Source organism: Ochotona curzoniae, unplaced genomic scaffold (assembly GCF_017591425.1).
Source record: "Ochotona curzoniae isolate NIBS_2020 unplaced genomic scaffold, NIBS_Ocur_1.0 scaffold_2453, whole genome shotgun sequence".
NCBI lineage: Eukaryota > Metazoa > Chordata > Mammalia > Lagomorpha > Ochotonidae > Ochotona > Ochotona curzoniae.
In genome coordinates this window covers 6,289,489-6,315,479 of record NW_024467094.1, presented here as the reverse complement: position 1 = coordinate 6,315,479, position 25,991 = coordinate 6,289,489, and the positions used below count along the sequence as shown (strand labels likewise).

Genomic DNA, 25,991 nt, shown 5'->3' with positions numbered 1-25,991 from the left:
TGGAGTCTTCTGCCCCTACTCCTGTGATTTCTCCTAACTGAGCCTTCAGGGAGAGTGTCTTGATTTCCCCTTCTGCCAAGAGCAAACATGGGCCAATGTAGCAGGCGGTGGAGCTTCCGGAGGGTCTTGTGCTTTGTATCTGGATCGCTCTGACGTGACCTTGGGCTGTGTTTTGGCCTGCCTTGCTGGCTTACTTTCTTGAATCTCCCATTCAGCTGCTACGGTTGGATGGGCCTCTGGTAGCCTCCCTCCTAGAAGTCAAATGGGAACTTTCAGTGAAGCCCAAGGGAAAGGAAGACTGATGAGTTACCTAGGCCAGCTCTCTCAGGGCCTGAGGCAGTTCCCTTGGAAAGTTCTTTCATGGCTCCTCCTCTGCAAAACTCATGCCTTTCTCTGACTCTCAAACTTGTCGTCATATGGCTAGGGTCAAGCCCAAATGTACTGGCCTAGAGGAAAAGCCTGGTTCCAGTCCCCAGGCCAGAAAGGGCCAAACCAGTCCTTGGGACTCAGTGTCCCACAGCTCAAGAGAATGAATGCCAACAGCAAAGCCCTAGGACAAACACTGCACCCGTGCCTGAGGGTGTTTCCTGCACGGCTAGCTGATTCACAGACTCTGGGTTCCTCCTGGGTAGCAGAGATTCAAGTACTTAAGCCAGTATGTGCTGCCTCCCAGGGTTTGCTTCAACAGGAACACGGATCAGAGGCGATCATGAATCCAGACATTCTGATCTGAGACATCGGCATCCCAAATGGCCTCTTAACCACTGTACCAAATGTCTGTCCCTTAACCAGTTACTTCAGTGAAGGCGCTACCTGCCAATCAGACTATGAAGCAACGGGCACTGGGGCTTCTACATATTAATTTTAGAGGGACATAACTCAGTCTGTGACAGCATGAAAGAGAAGGATGGAGGTGAGCAAATAAAACTCATCTGGGGAAAACAGGAATAACGCAGGAAGTAGAAGAAAACTTCAAAGTTCAAGTAGGATTATTCAAGGGCTTTTAAAGTTATTACAGGAGCCAGTGCTGGGGCAGAGCATGTGAAACTGCCTCTTGTCACGTCAGCACCCTGTATTACAGTACCAGTTCAAGTCTGGGCTGCTCTGCTTTCAATCCAGTTCCCTTCTAATGTGTCTGGACATGCACCAGAAGATGATCCAAGTGCTTTGATCCCTGTTGTCTAGGTGGGAGATCTAGATGGAGTTTCAGGCTTCTGACTCTGGCCTGGCCACCTTCTGGCCATTGCAGACATACAGGGAGTGAACCTATTTGATGAGTGAATCAGCACATGGAACATCTGTGACTCTCCCTCTCTGTTACTGTGCCTTTCAAATAAATAAAATCTTTTAAAAATAAAAAAAATTTAGAATCTTAAAAAACATAATTCTGTGGGGCCAGCACAATGGTGTAATGGGTAAGGCTGCTGCCTGCAGTGTCAGCATCCCACATGGGTACCAGCTTAACTCCCAGCTGTTCCTCTACTGATCCAGCTCCCTGCTAATGAATACACCTGGAAAAGCAGCAGAGGATGGCCCAAGTACTCAGTCTCTTGCACTCACATGAAAGATCTGGGAAAAGTTCCTGGTCCCTGGCTTCAGACCAACCCAGCTCTGGCCATCATGGCCATTAGGGGAGTGAACCAGTGGGTAGAAGATCTCTCTGTGACACTACTTTCAAATAAATAACAAATCTTTAAAAACAAAACATACTTTTGTGGAGGGGAAAAAATACAATGATGAACAGGAAATCTTCTTGGTGTTTAAAACCGCAGTTCCCGGGCACAGCATAATAGCCTAATGGCTAAAGTCCTCACCTTGCATGTGCCAGGATCCCATGTGTGCTCAAGTTCATGTCCAGGCTGCTCCACTTACATCAAACTCCCTGCCTGTGGCCTAGAAGCACAGTCAAGGATGGCCTAAAGCCTTGGGACCCTGCATCTGCCTGGAAGACCCTGAAGATCCTGGCTTAGGATCGTCTCAGCTCTGGCCATGGCGACCACCTGGGGAGTGAACCAATGGATAAAAGATCATTCTCTCTGTCTCTCCTTCTCTCTGTGGATCTAACTTTCCAGCAAAAATAAATAAAATTTTAAAAAAATGCAGTTCCCCCAATAAAAACTGACTAAAGGGGCCAAGGAATGGAGGAGGATCCAAAAACTACCACCCAAGTCAGGAAAACATGTGGGTGAGTCTAGAGAAAACACCGTCTATAGAAAAAGACGGGGACTTTAGTTTAAAACAACATGGAAGATGAAGGGTATGAAACAGAGTTCAAGAATTCTCAGCTTGATTTATTCAGAGATATTTATTTGCTTTAGACTTTGTTAGGAAAAAAATGTAAACTTAGGTACACATGAGAAAAAAAGCTGTGGCCAAGGTGGGTGGCCTGGTTGTGTATCCCTTTCTTGGGTGGAAAAGGGGAAATTAGCTTCCCCATAAAACTGCCATTCTCCAGCTTCTAGTTTTATCTGGAAAGCCCGCTGTTGGCTGCTCACAGGGTGTAGGAGGCGTGACCTCAGCCCCCACCTCTGTGTGGTGTGATAGCCCTGGTCCCCAAGGCATTTCTCCAGCTCACTTCCCTTTTTGGGCCCTGGGGCCCCCATCCACCCATTGGGGAGTTAGCCCTGTTCTGCAGCACCTGGAAGAACTCCCTCTGTCGCTCTTAAACTTGGCCAAGAATCATAAAGCAGTTTTTTTTTTTTTCAAACTAGAAAATTGTGATTTTAATAATGACTTTAACATAATGGAAAAAAACTACAAATCAGGGAGATTTGGCTCATGTGGGAAAATGCTGCTTGCAATATTGTAATATCAAGGAGGAAAATCATGTTTACTTCCACGATTTGCATGCAGATAATTACGGTCAATACGATGAAAGTGGCAATGTTAATTTCCTCAGCTAGCTTCTGCACGTGGGACTTTTTGCTCATATTCGATGTCTCTAGGCAGAGACTACAGGAGTCTTATTCTGTCGTCATTTGAATCAGAATCCTGTACTAGGCCCAACAGATCGAACCAGGATGGAGTCCTCCATGCCAAATCCAACGCACCAACTCAGGAGGATTGCTCGTGTGCTCAATGCCGGAGTTTGGTGACAGAGGCTGAGCTTTAGCCAGGTCTAGGCAGCCAACTGGTTCAAACCTGGCAAACCAAGTGAAGCTCTATACCTCATCCCATTTTTCTGTCCGTAAATACAACCGGGCTATGTTTCAGCCTTGAAGACCTCTGCACCTGTTCTGCTTTGCTACCTACCCAATCCTAGAGTTCCTACATATAATCCAATTTAGTAAAATGCTGGGGTTCAGCAGGCTCACCCACTGGTTCCCAGTTTATCATTTAAACCTACAGTTCAGAGTACTGTGTGTGTGTCTGCATGTGTGCGTGTGTGTGTTTTGTGTGTGTGAAGGAAGAGGACATTGTCCTAGAAGCATATTCACTTCTTTCACTATACCAGGGTAAAATAAGTACTAGGAATGCCCACTCCATAGACGAGAACATGAGAACACAGAAAGGCTAAATACTCTTTCTCAAGGTAATCTAGCCAATAAGTACTAGAAGCAGTAGCTGGGTTCTTAACTACCAAACACCACCACTGTGACATGCATTCATGCCATTCAACAAATATTTCCAGTCCCTTTTCTTTCTCATACAGACTGGTGAAATTACATCATCCAGTGTTTGGAAGGGGCCAGAGGTTAGTTCCGGTCAGTGACGTGGGAATGAACTTCATACTGTTAACTCTGGGCCAGAGGATTCCATGGCAGGCAGAAAATACTGAAAACCCCCTCACTTTCAGACACAGTGCCCCCCACGATATTTGAAATGGCAGCTGTTCTATCAGCCAGGGGCCTTAAGCAAACAGGCCTGCTCCAGAACCAAGATGGACATCTATCTAAAGGAAAAAGAACAATAGATTTTTTTTAAAAAATTTTAAGCCTATTTGAGGTCTATTCTTTACAGAAGAATAACTTACTTTGTCCTAATACAGTCTATTAGTTTTCTAAATGGGGTGAGGAGGAGTAACTTTCAAACCAGCAGTTATCCAAAAGAAACTCCAGGCTGTAGTCAGAGCCCGATGAAGCTAAGAAGCCAAATCCTCAGCAAAGCCAAGAAAGTAATTATTAAAACTGGTCCACAACAGACTTTTCCCAGAAGACACTAAGGGTGGCAACCGCAAAAATCCCATCATAGGGATGATTCTCTAAGTCAGGACCTACTACCCACCCACCCCAGCACGACATGAGATAGCAATTATATCTTAACAGAAAGAGTCCCCCTGGCAGATAGAAAGATCACAAAGCATATAAGGATCACCACGACAGAAGGCAGCAGAAGCGATGAAGACAAAATTCATGTCCAAAGCTCTGGGATAATTCTCTGAGAATAGCTAAGGTGCTCACAGTGTCCAGCCAGATGGAGAACCGAAATGACACACCATGAAAGAACAAGCCATTTGACAACGCACGCTAGAAGCGCACTCCTGCTTACAGATGCAAGTCTGAACAATCTCCTCAGATGTGAACTGTCTGAAAAAGACGACATGGGAGTTTTTCATTTTTAAAGACGTGACAGGACACAAAAGCTGGAAAATAAGACATCAGCCACAGAATAATGGAAGCCGAAAAACTTGGGTATTTGGCAGATGTTTCCTTAAACATAAATGAAGTGGGCCTGTCCCTTCAAGGAAAACAGCCGACAACAGAGGTTGCTGCTAATAAAATCAGAGCTTTCAAGAGGAAATTGGAATCTTGGAAAACTTGTATTTGCCACCACAAGCCGGACGGCGGCTCAACACTTTAAAACTTTCCCAATGAGATCAGTGGTTATATTAACTGTGATTTTTTTTTTAATATTGTATAATGAAATGTGTCAACATTTGGAAGACCCACTTAATTCAGTGAACCAACATTTTCCAAATGATCAATGCATGATGTTACAAAACCCAGCATGGGGACAAAATCTGCTCCAAAGTACGAGGCAGAACAGCAGACTTTAATGGAACAGAGCACAGAAAAAAAAGAGAGAAAGAGAGAAAGAGAGAAGGAAGGAAGGAAGGAAGAAAGAAAGGATGGATTCAGTGACCAGGCTGCAACTAACACCAGTACAATGATTCAATTGGCTAATCCTTCACCTGCAAGAGCCAGCATTCCATGTGGATGCTGCTTCATGTCCTGGCTGTTCCACTTCCCATCCAGCTCCATACTTGTGGCCAGGGAAAGCAGGAGAGGATGGCCCAAAGCCTTGGGATCCTACACCCACATGAGAGGCCTGGAAGAGGTTCAGGGCTCCTAACTTCGGATCAGCTCAGCACCAGCTGTTGTAGCCACTTGTAGAGCGAACCAACGAATAGAAGATCTTTCTCTCTGGTTTTCTCCCTCTCTGTAAATCTGCCTTTCTAATAAAATATATAAATAAATAAATCTTTTCAAAAAATAAAGAAAAAGAACCCACTGCTTGTCAGATTTTTGATGTGGTCTCAGTATATCTTTGATATTATCCAGTAAGATCATTAAGTTACCCTCTTTTCCAACCATGCATCTATGTGACACAGATTTCATATACATCACTCAGAACTAGCAGCATCCAGCAGGACACAGAGAAGGCCAGCTGGCCTCTGCTAAGCAGACACAGAGATTTAATGAAATATAGATAATGTGACTCCCCTAATTTTTTTACTTTGATAAACAAAACTGCTTTTAAGTAAAATTGATTATATTATGGTTTGTTGCATTTTTTTAAATTAGTGAACAAAAATTTTTTTGAAAGTTGCTGAACTTCTAATCTAGTGAAACATTGTTAGACCCTCATAGACAGAAAGATCTTGGGCACTCCCAACAATTTTAAAGAATATTTAGAGGGGGCTTAGACCGGAAATTTTCAGGATGCAAAGAGGAATCAAACGGAGGCCCATGGAGTGACACTGACCCCAGGTCCACAGCTCTTAGGGTAAGATGCATCAGTTCCTAGCATTCTATAAGTTAAAAACAAACAAACAAACAAACAAACAAAAAAACAGCTACAGTGACGTGGGGAAATCTCTGCCTGGGGGGGGGGGGGGGGGGGGACGTCAAAGGACATTTGCCACATAGTTTTCGGAGACAATTCCCGCACAGATGGTAAAGAAACATAAGACAACTGAGCAAGCAGCCTGACGTCACAAACGTCCATAAAATCCCATCTTCCTTAGAGATCTGCATTCTCTCGCCCACATCTGCAGCTCTTACTGGCCTCAGAGGAGATTTTAGTTCAAAAGGACTTGCTGGTATCTTGCAGAACCTAATGCCCCAAGCCTTTTCCAAACTATGTGAGAAAAAACAACCGAGCAGTTTCGGAATGCCTGTTTAAAAATTGAGAAACTGTGATGCAAAGAGAAAAACAAGTGACAACTCCAAAACACGGTGTACCTAAAACGGGGGGAGGGAGAGAGAGGCGGGCACCTGGACTGTGGTGTGGAGGATTAAGTGGTTGGCTATAATCCTGGCATCGCATTGGGGTGCAGGTTGAAGCCCCAGTTGCTCTACTTCCAATCTGGCTCCCTGTTAACGCGACTGGGAAAGGTGGCCTGTGTCTGGCCCCTGCACCCACATGGGAGACCCGGATGGAGCTCCAAAGTCCTGGTTTCTGCTTGGCCTAGTCTTGGCTTGCTGTAGCCAGTGAACCAGCAACTGGAACATCTCTCTGTTTTCCTCTCTCTCTGCATTTTAAATAAATAAGTAAATAAATAAGTTTTGCAAACATTTAAATTATAATTGAAAAGTCAATTTTTATGGCATGCTATAGAAGTGCTATTTGAATGAGGACTTATAGCCTTGTGTAGCATCTGAAAAGAAGGAAACCGCGTAAATTAATCTGGGGCCTTAATCCTGTTCCAAATGACTGCTGTCGTGGCTGTTTGCTGACCCTGCCGATTTTAGGGCATGGGAGGGGTCCCCGCTGTGAAGCCCTCCGTGCCCCGGCCTGGCATAGCATCACAGTGCCTTCTTTTTACCGTGCACTGCTTTGCAGCCTTGGCAGACTTTGGCTTCTGCATTTTGCAAGGCTCCCTCTAGTTCCAAGGCTGCACCTGAGATGCAACCTCCCTCCCCGCCAGACTCCTGGAAAGCTGCTTTGACCACCTCCCCCTGCACTGCCTAACGCAAAACATCCAGCTGCCCACCAGCACTCAGGGTCAGCCTGCCCAGTGCCACAATCATCACCTCGCGTGCTTCTCCTGGATAGGTCTTCCCACCAGCTGACCAGGACCTTGATTTTGAGGTGCACCTATTCAACGCCTGTCTTCCCTAGTTAGATCCTAAGAGCAACAAAGGGACTTGGTCTTTAGTCACTATTGCTGTTTTTGTTGTTGTTGTCCTTATAAAGGACCAGCCATGCCTGTAGCTAGCACTAAGTAAATGTTGGGTGAGTATATGTCTCCTTGTTGGAGGGAGCCACCTCTTCTCCCCACAAGGGCCTACACTCGCATGGTTCAGAAATGTTAACTATTGTGCAATAGTGAAAAATATACACTACATAAAAAAATATATGGGCTGGGGCCCGGCGCGGTGGCGCAGTGGTTAAGGTCCTCGCCTTGTACGCCCGGGATCCCATGTGGGTGCTGGTTCTATCCCGGCAGCCCCACTTCCCTTCCAGCTCCCTGCCTGTGGCCCGGGAAGGCAGTCGAGGACGGCCCAAAGCTTTGGGACCCTGCACCCGCGCGGGAGACCCGGAAGAGGCTCCTGGCTTCGGATCGGCATAGCATCGGCCGTTGCGCTCACTTGGGGAGTGAATCATCAGACGGAAGATCTTCCTCTCTGTCTCTCCTTTCCGTATAGCTGCCTTTCCAATAAAAAAATAATAAAAATAAATCTTAAAAAAAATATATATATATGGGCTGAAGCTATGGCTCAACAGGCCAATCCTTCACCTTGAAGTGCCAGCATCCCATATGGGCACTGGTATGTGTCCTAGCTGCTCCACTTTCGATCCAGCTCCCTGTTTATGGTCTGAGAAAGCAGCAGAGGATGGGAGACTAGGAGGAAGTTCCTGGCTGTTTGTATTGGTTCAGCTCTGGCTATTGCAGACATCTGGGGAGTGAACCAGCAGATGGAAGACCTTTCCCTCTCTGTCTCTCTTTTTCTGCATTATTCTGACTTCAAAAATAATTTAAAAAATTGGGCCCGGCGCGGTGGCGCAAGTGGTTAAGTCCTCGCCTTGCACGCCCGGGATCCCATATGGGCGCCGGTTCTAATCCCGGCAGCCCCGCTTCCCTTCCAGCTCCCTGCCTGTGGCCCGGGAAGGCAGTCGAGGACGGCCCAAAGCTTTGGGACCCTGCACCCGCGTGGGAGACCCGGAAGAGGCTCCTGGCTTCGGATCGGCATAGTATCGGCCCGTTGCGCTCACTTGGGGAGTGAATCATCGGATGGAAGATCTTCCTCTCTGTCTCTCCTCTCTGTATATCCGCCTTTCCAATGAAAAATAATAAAAATAAATCTTAAAAAAAAAAAATAATTTAAAAATAACAAATATACGTATGTATAATAAACAGAATGTCTATATAGAAAAGAAATGTTCATTCACTGTGTTTTAAAAATGATTTGGCCCATGAACTCACGCAATCTGATACACTAATGTTTTATGCCAATGGTAGAGAAATTAACATGATGACAGATTAACAAAGAGATGAGGCCTTTTGGAGGTGATGGGGTTGGATCCGGGGGTTATGGGGTACAGTCCCCATGATTTCTGGTGGCTTGGGAAGATGACACATTGGTAAAACACACACGTGAGCATCCCTGCCCTTGCCCAGGTGATGCTGCATGTCTGCTCAGGGCTCTGCCCGCAAGGCCCAGCCGGGCTCACACAGCATGCACCACAGGCCTCAGAGAACCATGAACTCCCACGTGACTCTTCCCTTTAGAAAAGGGGCCACATAGGAATCGTGCTCGCTCCCTCGCATGCTCTCTCTCTAACACGACATATGGATAAGACCCTAAAATGGATGTGTAAGGAACTGAATAATTTGACTACATGGAAACCGCCAGTCTCATTGTCTAGTGCAGTGTGACAAGTTACACTTGTGCCCCGCCTCCTGGTCCCTGAGTACCAGGGCCTTTGCGTATGCTGTTTCTGTGCCTGAAATTGTCTTTTGTTTGCTTTATCCTACAGAGAATTTGTCTGTTAGCTTAAAAAGAAAAAAGAAAAAAAAAAGGCCACAATTTGCTTATTTGAAAGGCAGAGGGAGACACAGAGATTGTCCAACTACTTTCACTCTCCAGATGCTTTCAAACAGGCAGGACTAGGCCAGGCCAACAGCAGGGCCCAGGAACTCCACCCAGATTTCCCATGGAGGCAGCAGGGGCCCACCTGCGGGGCGGGGGCGGGGGGGGGGGTGGAGCATCATTTACTGACTTCTCCGTAACTGGGACTCGAATCTGCACTCAGATGCAGGGCATCAGCACCCCGTGTGGTAGCTTAGCCTACTGTACTACAACTCAGGATGCATGTTCCTCCTTTTAAAAATCTCTGTTCAAATCAGAATGTCCTCAGGGAAGCCTTCCCTAACCCTCCAACCATGCTGGGTTTTGTGGTGTGCAACTACTCAGCAGTGCGTGACCCTGTGTGTCTGCAGTACCTAACAGCTGCCTCTCCAGGGACAGGAGACCATCCACGTGGGCAGCGGCCATGTCCTTTGGCCAGGGTTGTGAATGTAGATTCTGGCCCCGGGGCTCGGCATGGAACAGGCATCCAATATTTGCTTAGTGAATAAACAACTTGGAGAATGTACTAAGGAAGGAAAAAGAAAATATTACTTTGGATTTAGAAAAGAAGACTTTGCTGGGTTTCACAAGGCCTTTTCTTATTAGGGAAAAAAAAAAAGAGAAAAAGAGGTTTGTTTAATCTAGACAAAAGAGAGCTATGGAACTACTAGGGAAAATGTTCAAACGTGTATGGAAACATGGACAGGACAAGGGTGCATGGCCACTGCTGCCAATGTCGCAGGTCAAGAGAACTTACAACACCTTCCAGGAACATTCTAGAAGAATGGACAGGTCAGAGATGACTGAGTGGACGTCTTCCAAAAGATAAAAGGATGGGTGGGCTTTTGGGGGGAGTGGGGAGGGGTGGATGAACTCACAAGGCCCATTCTCTGAGACCTGCACAAATTTACTCAGGAATGAACTTTCTCCACTCCAGAACCGATTCCACTCGTCCTGAGACCCCACCCAAGTCCACCCAGCAAAGCAATCTCAATGAGAGTAATTGGGGTCAGACCAGCTTAGCTACTTAGGGAAGACCCTGCCTGCCTGACCATCAATAGGCATTCGGTTTATTCTCTAAATGTGGGAAGGTGGAGTAGGCAGGTTTTGATGCTGACCCATAAAAGCCCACAAGACCCTATGGGCCACACATCACAGGGCGCATGCAAAGTTCTTAGGACACCTCCCTCGGGACGTGGTAGCTTTGAGCAGTTGACGGGGTATCTCCCTGCTCACATTCCTCCTGCAATGCTGTCTGCCAGCAGGGACTCGGGCTGGCACCAACAAGTCCACCTCCTTGAAGGGCAGCCAGTTACTAGCTGTCTTGCTTTCTGCAAATGATAAGAAGCACGTTTCAGTTTCCCGGGGGTGCTGGTGGGGAGTGCGCCCCGTGCAGCCACACCTAACACTGCTCCAGGCTCACAGGCCTGGAAGGCGTCCTCACAGAAGACTTACTGACCTTTCCACTTTTCCAATATGTGACTTCAACCCCAGGAAGGCCAAGTGGAAAAGGTGCTCATATTAAATCATAGGGTAGGGGAATAGGGTGGGGACAAGACACAAAAGGCACTCCTCCCCCGCAACCTAGCCGCTAACAAAAGCAATCTTCTGACAGCAGCGTTTCTGAGTTCCAGCATCTCAAATACCACCTTTGGGATTTTTCTTTTCTTTTTTTTTTTTGTCTGCTGTGCTCATATTTCATCAACACCATATATGCCTCATGCTTTTCTTCATGTCGACTCACAAAGATTTTTCTGGCTTATACAGCTTAACCGAATAAGGCGATTTTTATATTGCTGTGAAATCACAAATTTCCTACGCTAGTCCTTTTTTTATATCTATCACATACTGAGACACACACAACTATTAGGATGTAGAACATCTCAGACTGGTGTTGTGGCATAGTTGGTACAGCTGCTGCCCGCCACACCTGTATCCCTTAATGGGCACTGGTACAGACGTGGCTGTTCCGCTTCCAATTCAGCTCCCTACTAAATGGCCCAGTAAAGCAGCACAAGATGGTTTGAGTGTTTAGGGTCATACATCCATATGGGAGACCTGGATGAAGCTTCCGGCTTTGGCCTGGCCATTGCAAGTAACCGGAGAACAAATTAGCAGTTGCAAGATTCTGTCTGTCCCTCTCCCTGCACCAGACTTTCAAAATAAATAAATAAATCTTTAAAACACTTTTTTAAAAAAATGTAAGTTGTTTACACGTTGGCTACTGTAGGCTTGCCTCACACACTTTGGGAAATTCCGTGTCAGGCAGTACACGGCAGGGAGGTGAAGCGGGCTTCAAAATATTCATCTCCCATGAACTTCCAACACCTGCTTTCATGCACGGAGTACCCATCACCAAGCTGCTTACACTGGCACAAGACAGATTCTGTGAGCAGAGCACTCAACAATGGCCCAAGGGGCCGCCGGGGGACGGGACCTTCTGTGAAGCCTGCTGGGAGGAGACCTCTTGCAGAGGTGAGCAGAGCTCCAGCCACATCTGAGTAACTATATACCCTGCTTAGTGACAGGGTGGCTAATGTGAATTCACAGCGCTGCCACCAGGCCCAGCGAAGACCTTTTGGTCTCCCACTGCCGTCCTAACCAGCTCTCACAAGGTGGAACGTGCCTTGTTCTAAACACCGGGGGAACACAGTATTTTGGGTGCTTTCTGACTCTGGTCTAGTTGCATATATGTAATAAGCTATCTTGGGGATGGGACCCAAAGTATAATTCAGAAACTCAGTTTTATTTCCTGTATGTCTGACCCTCACTCCCAAAGAGAACTTTGTATAATAAATCTGTGCAGGAAACAAATGGGTGCGAGGGCTCAGAGGGAGGCAAGGGTCTCGCCTATGTGGATGAGCAGTGCAGCTTCATAGCTTGGAACATTTTAGATGTCAGATGAGGAATGTTCGCCCTTTATCTTGAAACGGCAGCTTTGGTCCCTTCCAGCCCTGGGAACCAGAAGTTGGTCATCGGGAGTACAGAGCTGACATCAAAGGGTCCCTGGACTTCGCTCCTTATCTCCAGTGTCTAGAGCCTCATTCCTCTCATCCCTTGGGCCTGTGGCCCTTTCCTGCAGCTCCACAGCCACCAGAGCACCATCCTGCTCCCCAGTCACCCCCACTGCCAACTGTCCTCGTGCTCCCCCTGTTAGAAAGTCGCTGGTGGTGACCTTTAGGGCCCACCTGTGCAATCTCCCCAACTCCATTGCCTTCATTGCACCCTTCTGCGGAAGCAAACAGCACGGATCAAAGACATGCAGAGGCGAGATCTTGGGGGGTCAGCCCACCACACTACTTTTTGCTGTATGTGTCATTTTTTTCCCCTCTCTTTTAATGGAGCACTCATATATTCTAGCTCTTTCAAAAAACATGCTGGTCTTCTCAATCCCAGTACTGGTGTGTAGAGATAAGTGACTCCCTTGTCACTCAAGGTAACACATGACACTTGGGCCCATGGTGCCTCACGTTGTCTTTTAGGAAAGAAAATAAAACCTCAACAAGCCAAGATGTTGGACACAGGTGGAATGGGAATATAAAGTATTCCCAGGCAAAAAGAAGAGACTGGGGGCAGGTGGCATAGTAGCTTAAGCCTCTACCAACAGCGTCGGCCAACATCCCATATAGAGGTGCTGGTTCGAAGCTCAGCTGCTCCATTTCCCAATCAGCTCCCTGCTGGCAAAGTAACAGGCAAAATGACCAAAACCAAGAAAATGGAGGTATGAGGAGAACGTGATAACCATATATTGCAGAAGCCCAGACAACAGTGGTGGTGATGCATGGAAGTGGACAAATCCTAGAGTTTTTTGGGAGGTTCAATGGATAGGATTCGGGGACTCACCTACACTGAATATAGAAGGAGTAAACACACAGATGCCCAAGGGAACAAGGACTTTGCCCACACTACATATATACATGTAACTACTCCACTGCATTATTAAAAAATGGGGGTTGCTCTTGAGGTGTGAGGGTTAAGCCATTGCCAGCCATGCTGGCTTCCTAAATGGGCAGTGGTTCGAGTCCTAGCTGTTCTGCTTCAGATCCACCTCCCTGCTAATGTGCCTGGGAAAGCAGCAGAAGCTGGCCCGAGTCCTTAAATGCCTGCACCGACATGGGAGACCTGGAAGAAACTTTGGCTCCTGGTTCTAGCCTGCTCCAGCCATGGCTGTTGAGGCCACTTGGGAGAGTGAACCAGTGGCTGAAAGATCTCTCTCTCTCTCTCTCTCTCTTTATCTTTCTCTCTGTAACTGTGCCTTTCTAAAATAAATCTTTTTTTAATTGTACAAGTTTAGAGCTGAACAGCAGAGATAACCTTCCAAGGTGAGTGCTTTACGTTGTCAGCATGACAAAGCACTGGGATGTAGAGAGAAGAAAACACGCAGGAATGTTCCAGGTGGTCTCAATTGCAACAGCAAGAGTTACACAAAGAGAAAATAGTGGAAGATGAAAGGAAAAAAAAAAAAATCACAAGAGACTCTACCAGCACGGAACCTAAGCATCCAAAAGATTGAACGAAAGCATGCCTACATCAAGGCACCCTGATAACATTTCAAAACACCAGTGGTAAATAAGCCATACAAACAGGTTCCAGAGAGAGAGAGATAAAGGAATGACAAAGATACTTTCAGCAAGGAAGGACACCCAGGGGCAGTGGGTGAAGAGTCCACACTGAAGTCCTGATTTCTAAACACCATCTCCCAGGCAAAGGAAGTGGGGAGGACCCCGACCCCTCCAAGATTAGGATAGGGCAAACAGGGGGCCTGTAGCCTTCTCTGAATCAACAGGCTTGGACCAACTCGGAAGAGATCTTAGCCTCAAAAATTGTGCCCCGTAGCAGAGACTTGCTCTCCCACGCTATCCCATCCTTCTAGAACCAGGCCAGAGCAGGGGTTTCAGAAAACCCAGTTTGGTCAGGTCAACTCCATCCATCTATTCTTTTATTTATCAGAAGGCCACCCCCCACTCCTTTACTGTGAACTCCAAAGGCTTTTCAGTTAAGCTGGTACCATGGAGATGCTGGGTCAACAGTGTCCGGGTGGCCTGTCACGGGCCTCTGTGTCCACTCATCTGTGGTTCACCTTGAACTGAGGAACACTGAGCTATGTGGCTGCAGGTGGGGGAGGGGTGTCTCAGAGGCTCAGTGCTCCTCCACTCCTCCCTCTCCCACCCCCCAGATCCCCACCAGCCAGGGGATATTAGGCTCCCACCACAGGGGCTCTTACTAATCCTTTTCCTCATTAGGTGTGGTCACTGGCGTATGAACAGGGTAATGAGTGGTGTCGGTCAAGGCCCTTTCTAACTTCCTACAAGAAGACTGAAAACCAGACTCCCAAACTGAAGATACTTCAAGCCCTGGGCTTGAGGTTCTGCTGCCAGAAGCACGCACGTGGTTTGTGAGGTTTCCCTACTTGACTCCAACACAGCTCCACTGGCCCAGGTCCTAGCCTGTTGCTTCTCTCTCTTAATGAGAGCCAAGAAAAGAGAACAATCCAGCATTCTGTGAATCGCCTGGGGGTACTGACAACAACAAGGACTGTTCTTTGCTGGCTTCCTGGATTTCTCCCCACACACCTGCACTACAAGAGCTGGAGGGTCCTGCAACCTAGTGTGCAGAGCTAGAGCTAAAAGGATGTCTTTTTTTTCCCCTTGCAGTTTAACAAAAGCAATACAGGCTGATTATAGTCTGGGCAGGGATATCATCTTTTCCTTAGAGAAGCCTCAGTTCCCACGGAAGAAAATGGTTGACATGGCCCTTCCCCGGGGGGAGCAGACACGCACATGAGAAAACCACGGGCACAGCTCTGCCGGCTCCCTCCCTGGCGGGCCACCACAGAGAAAACCCAGTTTATTTTGGCAACTGATGGAAAAACAGCCTGTGTGTGTCTGTGTACTGAACTGGGTTTGGAAGGGAAATGAGGACTGGGGAGCCAGGGAGGAAGATGCGAAAGGACCAGGGATACGATCTGGGGTTAGGAGGAAGACTCTGACCCTGCAGAGGAGGTTCTGCTGTGTGGCCTGAGCACCGCCGGGGCTGCCCACAAGAGCCGTAATGATGTGGATGTGTCCTTGCAGCTTATTCAGCCAGGACACAGCTTCCTCCCACGTGGCAGTGCCTTGACATCATCTGCCTGCACCCCACACCACCTCCACCCTTGAGAGGACTCGAGTAGACAGAGTTAAAGGTCGCCTCAAAGATGCCTGCATCCCCGGAACTTGTAAATTATATGAGGTTATGTGGTGAAGGGGTGTTAAGATTGTAGATGGAATTAAAGCTGCTAATCAACTGATTTTCTTGTCTGGGCCCCTGTGTAATCTCATAGGTCCTTCAGAGTGGAAGAGAAGGGAGAGCAGTTAGTGGCGGGAGTGGCCTGCAATATGGGAAGGATGCAATCTGCTGCTGTTGGCTTTGCAGATGGAGGGAGGAGCCACAAGCCAAGGAACATGGGCAGCCCCCAGGAGCCGGAGAAGGCAAAGAAGTGAATGTAGCTCCACCCAAGCCTTGGTTGGAGTCAGTTCAGTAAGACCCACGGCAAAGTCAGACCCATGGAAGTGCACCATAGTATTAATTCTGTGTGCTTTAAGCCACTACATACGTTTTTTGATGATTTTTTTTTATAGTAGCCAAAGGAAACTAGCATGGGTGCAGCCAGGAGCTTTAAAAGCTCCCAAGGGTGATTCTAACATGTAGCAATAAAAGATGAGACCCAATAAGCTAGCAGAAAAACAAGATGAAAGGACATGTTGCTATGTTGTGTATGCTGTGGCTTCAGGTGGGAGGTTAGTGAGACCAACTGGTGCACTGTCAATTCCAAGCCATCGCCCACACAGTGTGGCCCACTGCCCCACATCACAGGCTGGCTTGCTTCACCAATCTGGGGGCCACTGCCTGTGCTAGCCTGACCCGTTCAACAGGCTACATTCCCCTAGGATAAAGAATCATCACACCACCCAAGAGGCAGACTCTCTGTAAAGTTTATGTTCAGCCAATGCTGCCTTACCAAAGAAGGAGGTGACCAATAGTGGTATTGCATGCAATTACGTCAACTGGGCCACTCACATGGGCAGCATCAGGAGGAGGACTCAACTGCGCCCTTCTGTGCTTAAAACTATTAAAAACCACGCCTGGGGTTGTGACAACAGAGGGTGTCTGCACTTGCTTTAGTAATCCATTTCTTGGTAACAGATAATGGACAAGATTTATTTACAGCAAATAAAATGGAATAGCATGGCACAGAAGGACACCTTCCCCTAAGGCAGGCGGTGCCTGTCCTGCAGGAGTTTCCCTCTGGGAGTGGGCACATAGCCACCCCCAGGCCATCAATGTTTGCTCATCAACAGAGATAAGTTTTCAGGACTGTCACTCAAAACTAAACCCTTACAACATTTTTGCTTCCTCCCTGTGCTTCCCCACCTCCCCACCCACCACCACACTCAGAGACTCTTTTTCCTCTGTCCACACTTGGTTTTGTTTAGGGAGGAAGTGGGGGTGATAGGAAAAGTAGTCACACTAGAAGATCTAAGTTAGGGGCTGGGCTCTGGCCCTCGGCCTCCCTGAGCAGTGGTCTCTTACAGCCGAAGGTGACAGTGTGCAGAGGCGAGAAAGGATGACAGCCGCTGTGCAGAGGTGCAACGGGATGATGGGATGATGGCTATAACGCTGCTGAGCACACAGCGTCCTGCAGAAACCGGCATCACAGAGATTCACCTGCCCCTACACAGTGTGGCCCGTCGCTCTAGGTACAAACTGCTCTGGGCTCTTCTCTCTGGTCCTCAACTCTCACTCGTCTCTGCTACCCGCATCTCCAACTGCTCACCCATCCCTTCCTCTCGGATCTCTCACCGCCATCACGATCGGACCTGTCCAGACTACACTGACGCTCTGCACTAGAACTGGGGACCCCTGGTAACTTTCCTGACTTTATCCCTAACAGTGAAAGCATCGTCAATCCCTTCAATCCATCCTTCCTCCTCCATTCCTGCTGCTGCCACATGTCTGCTGTCCCCTCACACGACACACCCGAGGCATGAGAGCCTTTCACATGATCTCTACATCTTATTCATTGATTTAAAAGACAGCGCACATGAGAGTGGACACGTGTACATGCACACACTCTTCTGCAGGTTTATTCCCCAAATGCCTGAAACAGTCAATGGAAGCAAAGCAAGGAGCCAGGAAAACATAGTCCAGGTCCCCCAAGCGAGTGGCAGGAGCCCCATCACTTGAGCCGTCACAGCCGCCTCCCAGGGTCCCCCTCTGCACAAAGTGGGCAGCAGCTGTCAGAGCCAGGAACTGGACCTCACACACTGCCCTGGGCCGCTGCAGTGCTACCCGCTAGGCCAGATGCCCACCTCCACATCTTAAGAGCAGATTCATCTTTTTTTTCCAAATGGATTAGGCACATCGAGCCCTGGATCTCGAGCTCCAGTGGCCTTGTCTGACCTGCAGCCTGGTTTTCGTGATTTGAGGAGGAGCAAACTCTGCCCGTGGGGAGATGACTTGAGCATTCTCCCCAGCCCCCCATCTCATTGCACCCTGTGGCTGGGTGCTGCACCGAGCACGGGGCATCCCCACCACATAGAAGGAAAGTTCTTGGGGGTTAATGGATTAGAAAGGCAAGTATTTCTGAAACCAGTGACTGAGAACTGGAAATGGTCTTTATCAAATGTCTTCCCACAATATTTAATAACCACAATTTAAATCTGTCACAGCAAACCACTGACATTAAACTGTTCCGTGCGGCGTGGGATGTTAAATCATTCAACACATACTCGAGACTTTAACATTTGCACTCAAACAACAAAACTAGTCAATTTCAGACTCGGCTCTTACCGTTCTGTTCATCCAATTCATTGCCAATTTCCTGCCCCATTTGTTTCTGGCGACTTATGATGGAGGCAAGGGCATCAAGGCCTGCATCCTGTTCTGGAAGACAAACAAAACCACAATCACTAAAAAGCACGAGAAAGCAAAGTCCGAAGATACACACCAGCACATACTACTGTTCAATGTGCGATGCAGCTAATTTTATAGAACAGTCAGGACATGAGACACGAAAGAGTTCACACCAATGGAAAAAATAAAATGATTTCCAAAAGAATGAAGGCTTTTTTTAAATATATTTTTTAATTTTTGAATTTTATGGTACAATTCCATAGGGGCTTGGATCTTCCTAACCCTTCCCCAAATTCCCAAACCCCCTGCCTGCCTGATTTTCCCCAGATTATCACAATAGTGCAGTCCTTCATAAGCAGTCGTAAGTCCATCAGTCTGTTATTTAAGTGTGCCCTGACATTGCTGGTGCAGACAATGGCAGGCAGTCCAGCCTCCTATTGTCTAGATATGTCCAACAGTTTCATGGGAGTCCATCTTTGATTTGGAAGTAGAGGTGCATACTGCATTGTATCTTCACGTCTGGATATGATAGTCTCTGTTACGCCATCACTGTACATTCCCTTACATGAGAAGCCACGAAACAAAACCAATAACAGGAAATATTTCTTTAATATTTGTTGACAGAAAATATTTTTAGCAAAATATTTACAGCACCATGGAGTCAAAAAACACACCACTGAATAATCAACACATCGATGAAATGAAAAAGAAAACACAAAAACCTCTTGGGTAAAATGATGCCATTGTGCGATCCATGAGCCAATGAAGAATTTGACAAGAGTAAAGAAGCCATTTGAAAGAAATGAAAATAAAAACAAAAACATCGAAACACATAGGATGCAGCAAAAACAGTATGGAAAGTGTTACTGATCTTACAATCTCAATGAAGGCTGCCTTGTATCAGAGAGAATATATGGTATTTGTCCTTTTGGGATTAACTTATTTCCCTGAGCATAATGGTCTCTAGTTGGGACCATCTAGTCGCAAATAGCATAATTTCATTCTTTTTAATGGCTGAGAAGTGTACCATGGAGTAGACGTACCACAATTTCTTTAACCACTCCTTTTAAGAGGAGTGAAAGTATTTTTTTCTGAAAATTTATTTTTATCTGAAAGCTGGATGTTTACAGAAAAAGAAGCAGAAACAGAGAGAGGTCGTTCATCCACTGGTTCATTCCCCAAATGGTCACAATGGCCAATGCTTAGCCAATCCAAAGGCAGAAATTGGGAGTCAGGAGCCAGAAACTGGCTCTCCCATGCAGTACAGGGGCCCAGGGACCTGGGGCATACTCCACTGCTTTCCTAGGCCATAAGCATGAAGACGAATTGGAAGTGGAGTAGCGGATATGAACCGGCTTCCCATAAGGTATGCAGCTATGGTAGGCAGAGGATCAACCCACTATGCCACTAGGCCAACCCTAGAAGAATGAAGTTAAATATGAAACGTGAAATAGAATTTGACTAAGTAAACTTCTGAGTTTTTAATGCAAGCCAATAAGAAAGACTTACTATTTGCATTTTTAAAAAATTTTTACTTTTTTGGCAGGCAGAGTGACAGAGAGGAACAGAGGTTTCATGTGCTGGTTCACTCCACAGATTGCTGTAACAGCCAGGGCTGGGCCAGCTGAAAGACAGAAACTCTATCCTGGTCGCCAGCACCAGTGCTAGGGGTCCAAGTATTTGGCCCATCCTCCTCTGCTTTCCCAGTGTGAATTAGTAGGAAGCTGTACTCTGAGATGCTAGCATCTTATCTTAATGAGCCACAACACCAATGCTCTAATTCTTTTTAATGGCAAAGGATATAGACATGAAATTTATAAAAGAATTTTAACAGAGGGAAAATAAATGAAAATTTGATAACTACTAATTTTTAAACAAGATAAAAAGTGGTGGTTTTTGGTTTTTTTTTTTTTTTTTTTTGCTTCTTTTTTGAAGGTAATGGCTCTGCAAAGATTAAAAAGACACATAATATTGACTGAAGAGGGGCTGGCAGTATGGCGTAGTAGGTTAAGCCACCGCCTGCAGCACTAGCACTCCATTTGGGCACCTGTTCAAGTCTCAGCTGTTCCACTTCTGATCCAGCTCCCTGCTGCGGCACCTGGGAAAGAATCAGAGAATGGCTCAAGTGCTTGGGTCTCTGTACCCACATGGGAGACCCAAGAGAAATTCCTAGATTCTGGCTTTGGCCTAGCCCAGCCTCAGGCGTTGTGGCCATTTGGGAAGTGAACCAGTGGACAGATCTCTCTCTCTCTTCCTTTTTGTCTTTCCTTCTCTCTCTCTGTAACTTTGCCTTTCCAATTAAAAAAATATGTATCTTTTTTAAAGGTATATTTAATTTTTTTAACTGAAAAGGCAGAATTACAGAGAGGGAGAAGGAGAGACATAATGATCTTCTATCCACTGATTCCCTCCCCACGTGGCCACAATGACCAGAGCTGAGCCCGTCTGAAGCCAGGAACCAGGAGTTTTTTCCGGGTCTCCCACGCACGTGCAGTGGGAGACTTTAGACCATCCTCTACTGTTTTCTCAGGCCCCAAGCTGGGAGCTGGATGTGAAGTGAAGCAGTTGGGACATGAACCAATGCCCATGTGGGATCCAGCACCTGCAAGGGAAGGTTTAGTCAACTGAGCCATCACTCAACTTTATGTGAGTGAAGAGCCAGAAGCTCCCAAGTACTGTACCACAGAATAAGGTCGATTCACGCACTGAAATCCATCTCCAGAACAGACTGCACACCTATCTGTCAGTGCTAAGTCCTTGAGCAATGGCTGCAAGGAAGTCAGGTAGTGTACAACGTAGTCACGAGGCCAGTCCTTGCCCTCAGCTCCAAATCTGCCCATTAGATTGCTCCGTGAAGATGGATCTGCAGCCCTTAAACCCTTAAACACATAGGTATTTTATTTTTGTTTGCCAAAGCTCTTTGTTGCTTTGTGTCCACTTCAGTCTACAGCTTGGTCAATGTCCAGCAACGGTGCATAATGGTCAGCGACTTGTCCTGACACAGCCCCTCCTGGGGCAGCTCCCTGACCAGAGAAACCCCGCTGAGATGCTTGTCCATAAACAGCTCTGCCTGGAACCGGAGGCGGCAGGTTTCCAGCAAGTTCAGCCGGTGCAGGGCCTCGGGCGTGTATCTCAAATCCAGAAAGCTCAGCTGGGCCTGCTCTCAGCCTGAGAGAGCCAGCAGTGACACCTCAGACCTGCCGTGGCTGTCTTCTTTAACGGTTCTCTTCCCATCTGTTAATTCCCTCTGACTCTAATCCCCTGGTATACTTAATCATTCTTACAGTAAACTTTCCCTCTCAAATTTCTCTTTCCTGGTGGGACTTGGAGTGACAAATTTATAATCGTGAAAAATGAAAAACTAGCTAACTGCCTGGACACAGGGATTTGTTTGAAAATTTATAGTTTATCCATATAGTAAACATTAAAAATCACATCATCCGCATATGTACTGATGTAGAAAAGTTCAAGATACATTAAGCAGAGGAGGGAAAATGGACAAAAGACATTATATAATAAGCTAGTTGGAGGGTATTTCAAAAAGTCAGTGGAAAGTGAACTAAAACATAAGTTCAGAGCTGATGCGATGGCTCAAGTGGCAAAGCTTCTAACTCCAAGTCCTGGCATCCCATATTGGCACTGGTTTATGACCTGGCTGCTCACCTCCCATCCAGCTCTCTGCTTGTGGCCTAGGAAAGCAGCAGAGGCTGGTCCAAAGCCTTGGGACTCTGCACCCAGTGGGGGACCTGGAAGAGGCTCCTGGCTCCTGGCTTCAGATCAGCTCAGTTCAACCATTGTGGCCATTTGGGAAATAAACCAGTGGATGCAAGATATTACAGTCTCTCCTTCTTTCTGGTAATCTGCCTTTCCAATTAGAAATAAATCTTAAAGATAAGTTGAACTGGTGCAAAAATTTTCTGAAACCCGTGCATATAATGGGTATTCAAAAAGTTCATAGGAAATGTATATTATGAAAAAAATACATGGACTTCAATGTTTTGCACTAAAATAAACATTTCATAATCTTCAAAAAAATTTTGAAGTATACTCAATCTGGCTTTTTTTAAAAAAAGTGACCTGTGACTATTTTAAAATGTACTGTTTGATGAAAGTGACATTCTTTCATTTGATCAGTTTGTAGTTTGTGTCTGTATTTCTGATCTGCAGTGTTTTTACTTTTTATTTGTTAAGCTCTATTTAGTGAGGCATTAAACCTTTGACTGTATTGTAAACCTCAAAATGCTATGTCAAAACAAAAATAAATAAATAATGAAACGGGTGCAATATTCTCGGCTTTGGAAAATTTAAAGAGATTAACTGAGATAAAATCAAGTTACTCGAGATTCATTATTTAAAGTTTCATTCTTGTTGTTGTTGCTGTTTAATTAGGCAGTCTCAATGATCTCTTTTGATAAAAGATTGATTTAAAAGGCAGAGAGACAGAAAGATCTTCCATCTGCCGGTTCATTCTCCCCAAATCCCCTAACAGCCAGGGCTGGACTGGGTGCCAGAAATTCAGTCTGGATCTCTCACACGGGTGGCAGGGCCCCAGCTACACGAGCCATCACTTGCTGCCCCCGGGATGGACTTGAGCAGGAAGAAGTGGAAGCAGAACTCAATTCCAAGCAAGCCAACACAGAACGCAGGCATCCGAGGCAGTGTCTTAACCCGCTGTGTCATGAGGGTTGCTCTGCCGTGGCCCCTTCGGAAGAGCTTTGCTACTTTGCTCAGGTGCACTGAGAAGATGCTCTGAGGCTGACTCTCAAGAGACTGTTTTATTCAAGCAACAGGCCAAGCAATATTCCAGATGAAGGTAACATTATACCAGCAGCAGCTTCCTTTGTTTCTGGGATTTTTAAACTACTGTCTTACAGAAAAACATATCTGGGAAAGCAGAAAATACAAACTTCTTAACTCATAATCGCATTAATATTTACTTGGGTTCCCCCCACAACAAGTCTGTTCTAGGGACCATTCCAGGGAACCATTTTATGGCAAAACCACCATCGGAAGAGGTGTCCTTTGGTCTTCAAACCACCCAGATGGCTTCCAAGATAAATGCCAGCCAACCTAGTACAGCTAGAGGGTGACCACATCGCAGTACCATCCTCCCCTCATCTGAAGGACCTTCTATGTGTAGGACTCAGTGTCAAGGGTCAATGTGAATCAAAAAGTTAAACACTTTAAAAGAGGGAAAGATATTCCCCTGGCTTCAACTGGGAAGAGATGCACCGAAGTCCCAAACCTGCACTACCTAGCAGAGACCCAAATTACAAAGACCTAAGCCATGCTCTTCCCCCACAAACTATCACCTACGTCACCACCTAAAGATCAGCTCTCTGAGGCATGACAGGACAGCTGAGACTCCTGTCCCAATCCATTCACTGCTTCTGAGCTCCTTCAACCTGTCTCAGTGCTGCCACAGATTTTCATTCCAGAATCCAGAGAGATGGAAGAGCAAGATGACCATGATGTGGTGAAGGTCAGGACACTCGTGGCAATGACCTAAAGCATTTCTAAGGGGGAGGTGGTGTGCCTGTCATGGAGACTTCCTGTCTCTCTCCTCCCTCTGTCACCCCGCCTTTCAAATTAATAGAACTTTAAAAAAAACCTAAATGCTGCTAGGCTGCAAAAGTATAGAAAAATCAAGAACCATGCAGAGAGTAAGACCAACAAAATGGCTATGTCACACAAACAGTTCGCGACCAGAACCTGTTCTATCACAGCAACCATTGAGCCATCCCGGTAGCTTGTTTGCGACACACCTTATCCCACTGGTCATTCAATATTACAATGGTCTGGATTTTTGTTGCTGTTGTTGTTTTAAATGGATGATCGTTGTGGTAGGGAAAACAACAACCTCCCCAAAGACGTCTGAGTCCAAATCTTTGGAACCTGTGGACATTATCATATGGGGCAGAAGGGACACTGCACACATGAGCGAGGTTGAGGAATTCAACATGGGAGAGCTGTCTGTGCAAGAGGAGACTTCAAAACGTTTGCGCTAAGTGGAATTCCAAGTTCAGTCTCTGGGCTGCTCCTCGGCCTAGCGGTGAGGAGGCACGTGTCCCACAATGCAATGCCTGGGCATGACAGGCAGGTCTGCTCACTGCCGACGTGGACCATGGCAGCAGGGCGGCAGCTCAAGTGACATTCCAGCCAGCCACGTGAGAGACCTGAAGCTGAGGGCCCTGGAGGTCAACTGAGGGGAGTCAGTCAGCACATGGGTGCTCTCTATCTGCACCCCAAAATCCACGTGTCTGATTTTGGGTTTTTTGTTGGTTTTTAAATACGTTTATTTGGTTACACAGTCTCTAATATACATATGCACAGTTTTTTCCTAATACTTACTTTCCACAAAACTTTTTTTTAAATTTATTTTTATTAGAAACTCAGATATACAGAGAGGAGGAGAGACAGAGACAAAGATCTTCTGTCCATTGATTCACTCCCCAAGTGGCCACAACAGCCAGAGCTGCGCCAATCTCAAGCCAGGAGCCTCTTCCAGGTCTCCTGCGGGTACAGGGTCTTAGGCCATCCTTGACTGCTCTCCCAGGGCACAAGCAGGGAGCTGGATGGGAAGCAGGGCCACTGGGATTAAAACTGGCGCCCTATGGAATCCTGGCACGTGCAAGGCAAAGACATTAGCTGCTAGGCTACTGTGCCGGGCCCACTTTCCACAAACTTTTTTATAGACTCTGCTTATAAGCCAGGTGGGCCCAAAGTCATCATATGAATCATGACAAGCAGAGACACCGTTCCCAGCCTCTGTAAGGGAGAGGTACAAAGGAGGGCCCAAGGGGTACAGCTTTCTGGCTTTGGACACAGACAAAGTGGACTGTCAGGCAGGGGAAGTGGGCTGCCTTGGAAACTTGAAGAGGCAATGAAATGAATTCCCTCTCCTGCGCAGCCTCCAGGAAGGACTTTGGCCCTGCCAGCGCCTCAGTCTGAACCCTGGGAGGCCTCCACTGAACTCCTCTTTGGTACAACTGTAAGACCACGAACATGCGTTTAAGGTTACTAAGTTTGTCTAATTTATTACCACAGCAATAAAAACCTAATAAAGTCATGTTCTGAAAACTCCCTTTGGGACAATTAGGTGTTTGGATACTTCCTATCTTGAGTCATTCAGGAAAACCATTCTGTAAGTCAGTATCATATTAACTGTGGGAGGACCATCCGATGGCTGCAGATGAAAAACAGCATGACAGTCACTGCGAGGCATTCCTGCCAAAAATAACGGAGCCCATTCTGGCTGAGCCATCCAGCCTCACCACCGAGTCACAGAAAATACGTGTGCTAGAGAAACACGTGTAACAACATGTGGGGATCCCCATTCCCCACCGTCAACCCAGGAGAGGCTCAGAGGCAGGCGATCTTGTTCCTCCCGCAAAGAAGATAAGGAGCGGAGAAAGGAAGCCACAAGTGTAACCTGGGGGACAGGCTGCCTGTACGTGAGCAGTGGGGCACATTCCAACCCTGAACTGAACGATCCAATCAAAAGATCGTGAAGGAATTGGGGCCGTTTGAATACTGACTGCATACTTGAAGATACTGAGGCATGACTGTGCATCTGTAGGGGCCGTGATAGCACTGTGGTTGTATCTTGTAAAAATGGCTCATGCAGGGGCTGCCGTTGTAACACAGTTGGAAAAGCTCGCAGTGCTGGCATCCCATAAAGGCAACAGTTCGAGACACAGCTGCTCCACTTCCATTCTAGCTCCCTGCTAGAAGCCTGGGGAAAGAAGCAGAAGACAGCCTAAGTACTTTGGCCCCTGCACCTATGCAGGAGACCCAGAAGAAGCTCTGGGCTGGGCTCCTAGCTTTATCATGGCACAGCCCTGGCCATTTGTGATCATT

At 46.8% G+C, this 25,991-nt stretch overlaps 1 protein-coding gene across 1 annotated transcript in view; it reads right to left on the bottom strand.

The window, feature by feature from the left end:
• STX8 (syntaxin 8) overlaps nucleotides 1-25,991 on the bottom strand; it is a 228,133-nt gene that overhangs the window by 143,194 nt on the left and 58,948 nt on the right. Inside the window, exon 6 of the mRNA XM_041000400.1 lies at nucleotides 18,069-18,161. Within this exon, the coding sequence (XP_040856334.1) occupies nucleotides 18,069-18,161 (93 nt within the window). The remainder of the gene's footprint in view (nucleotides 1-18,068; nucleotides 18,162-25,991) is intronic.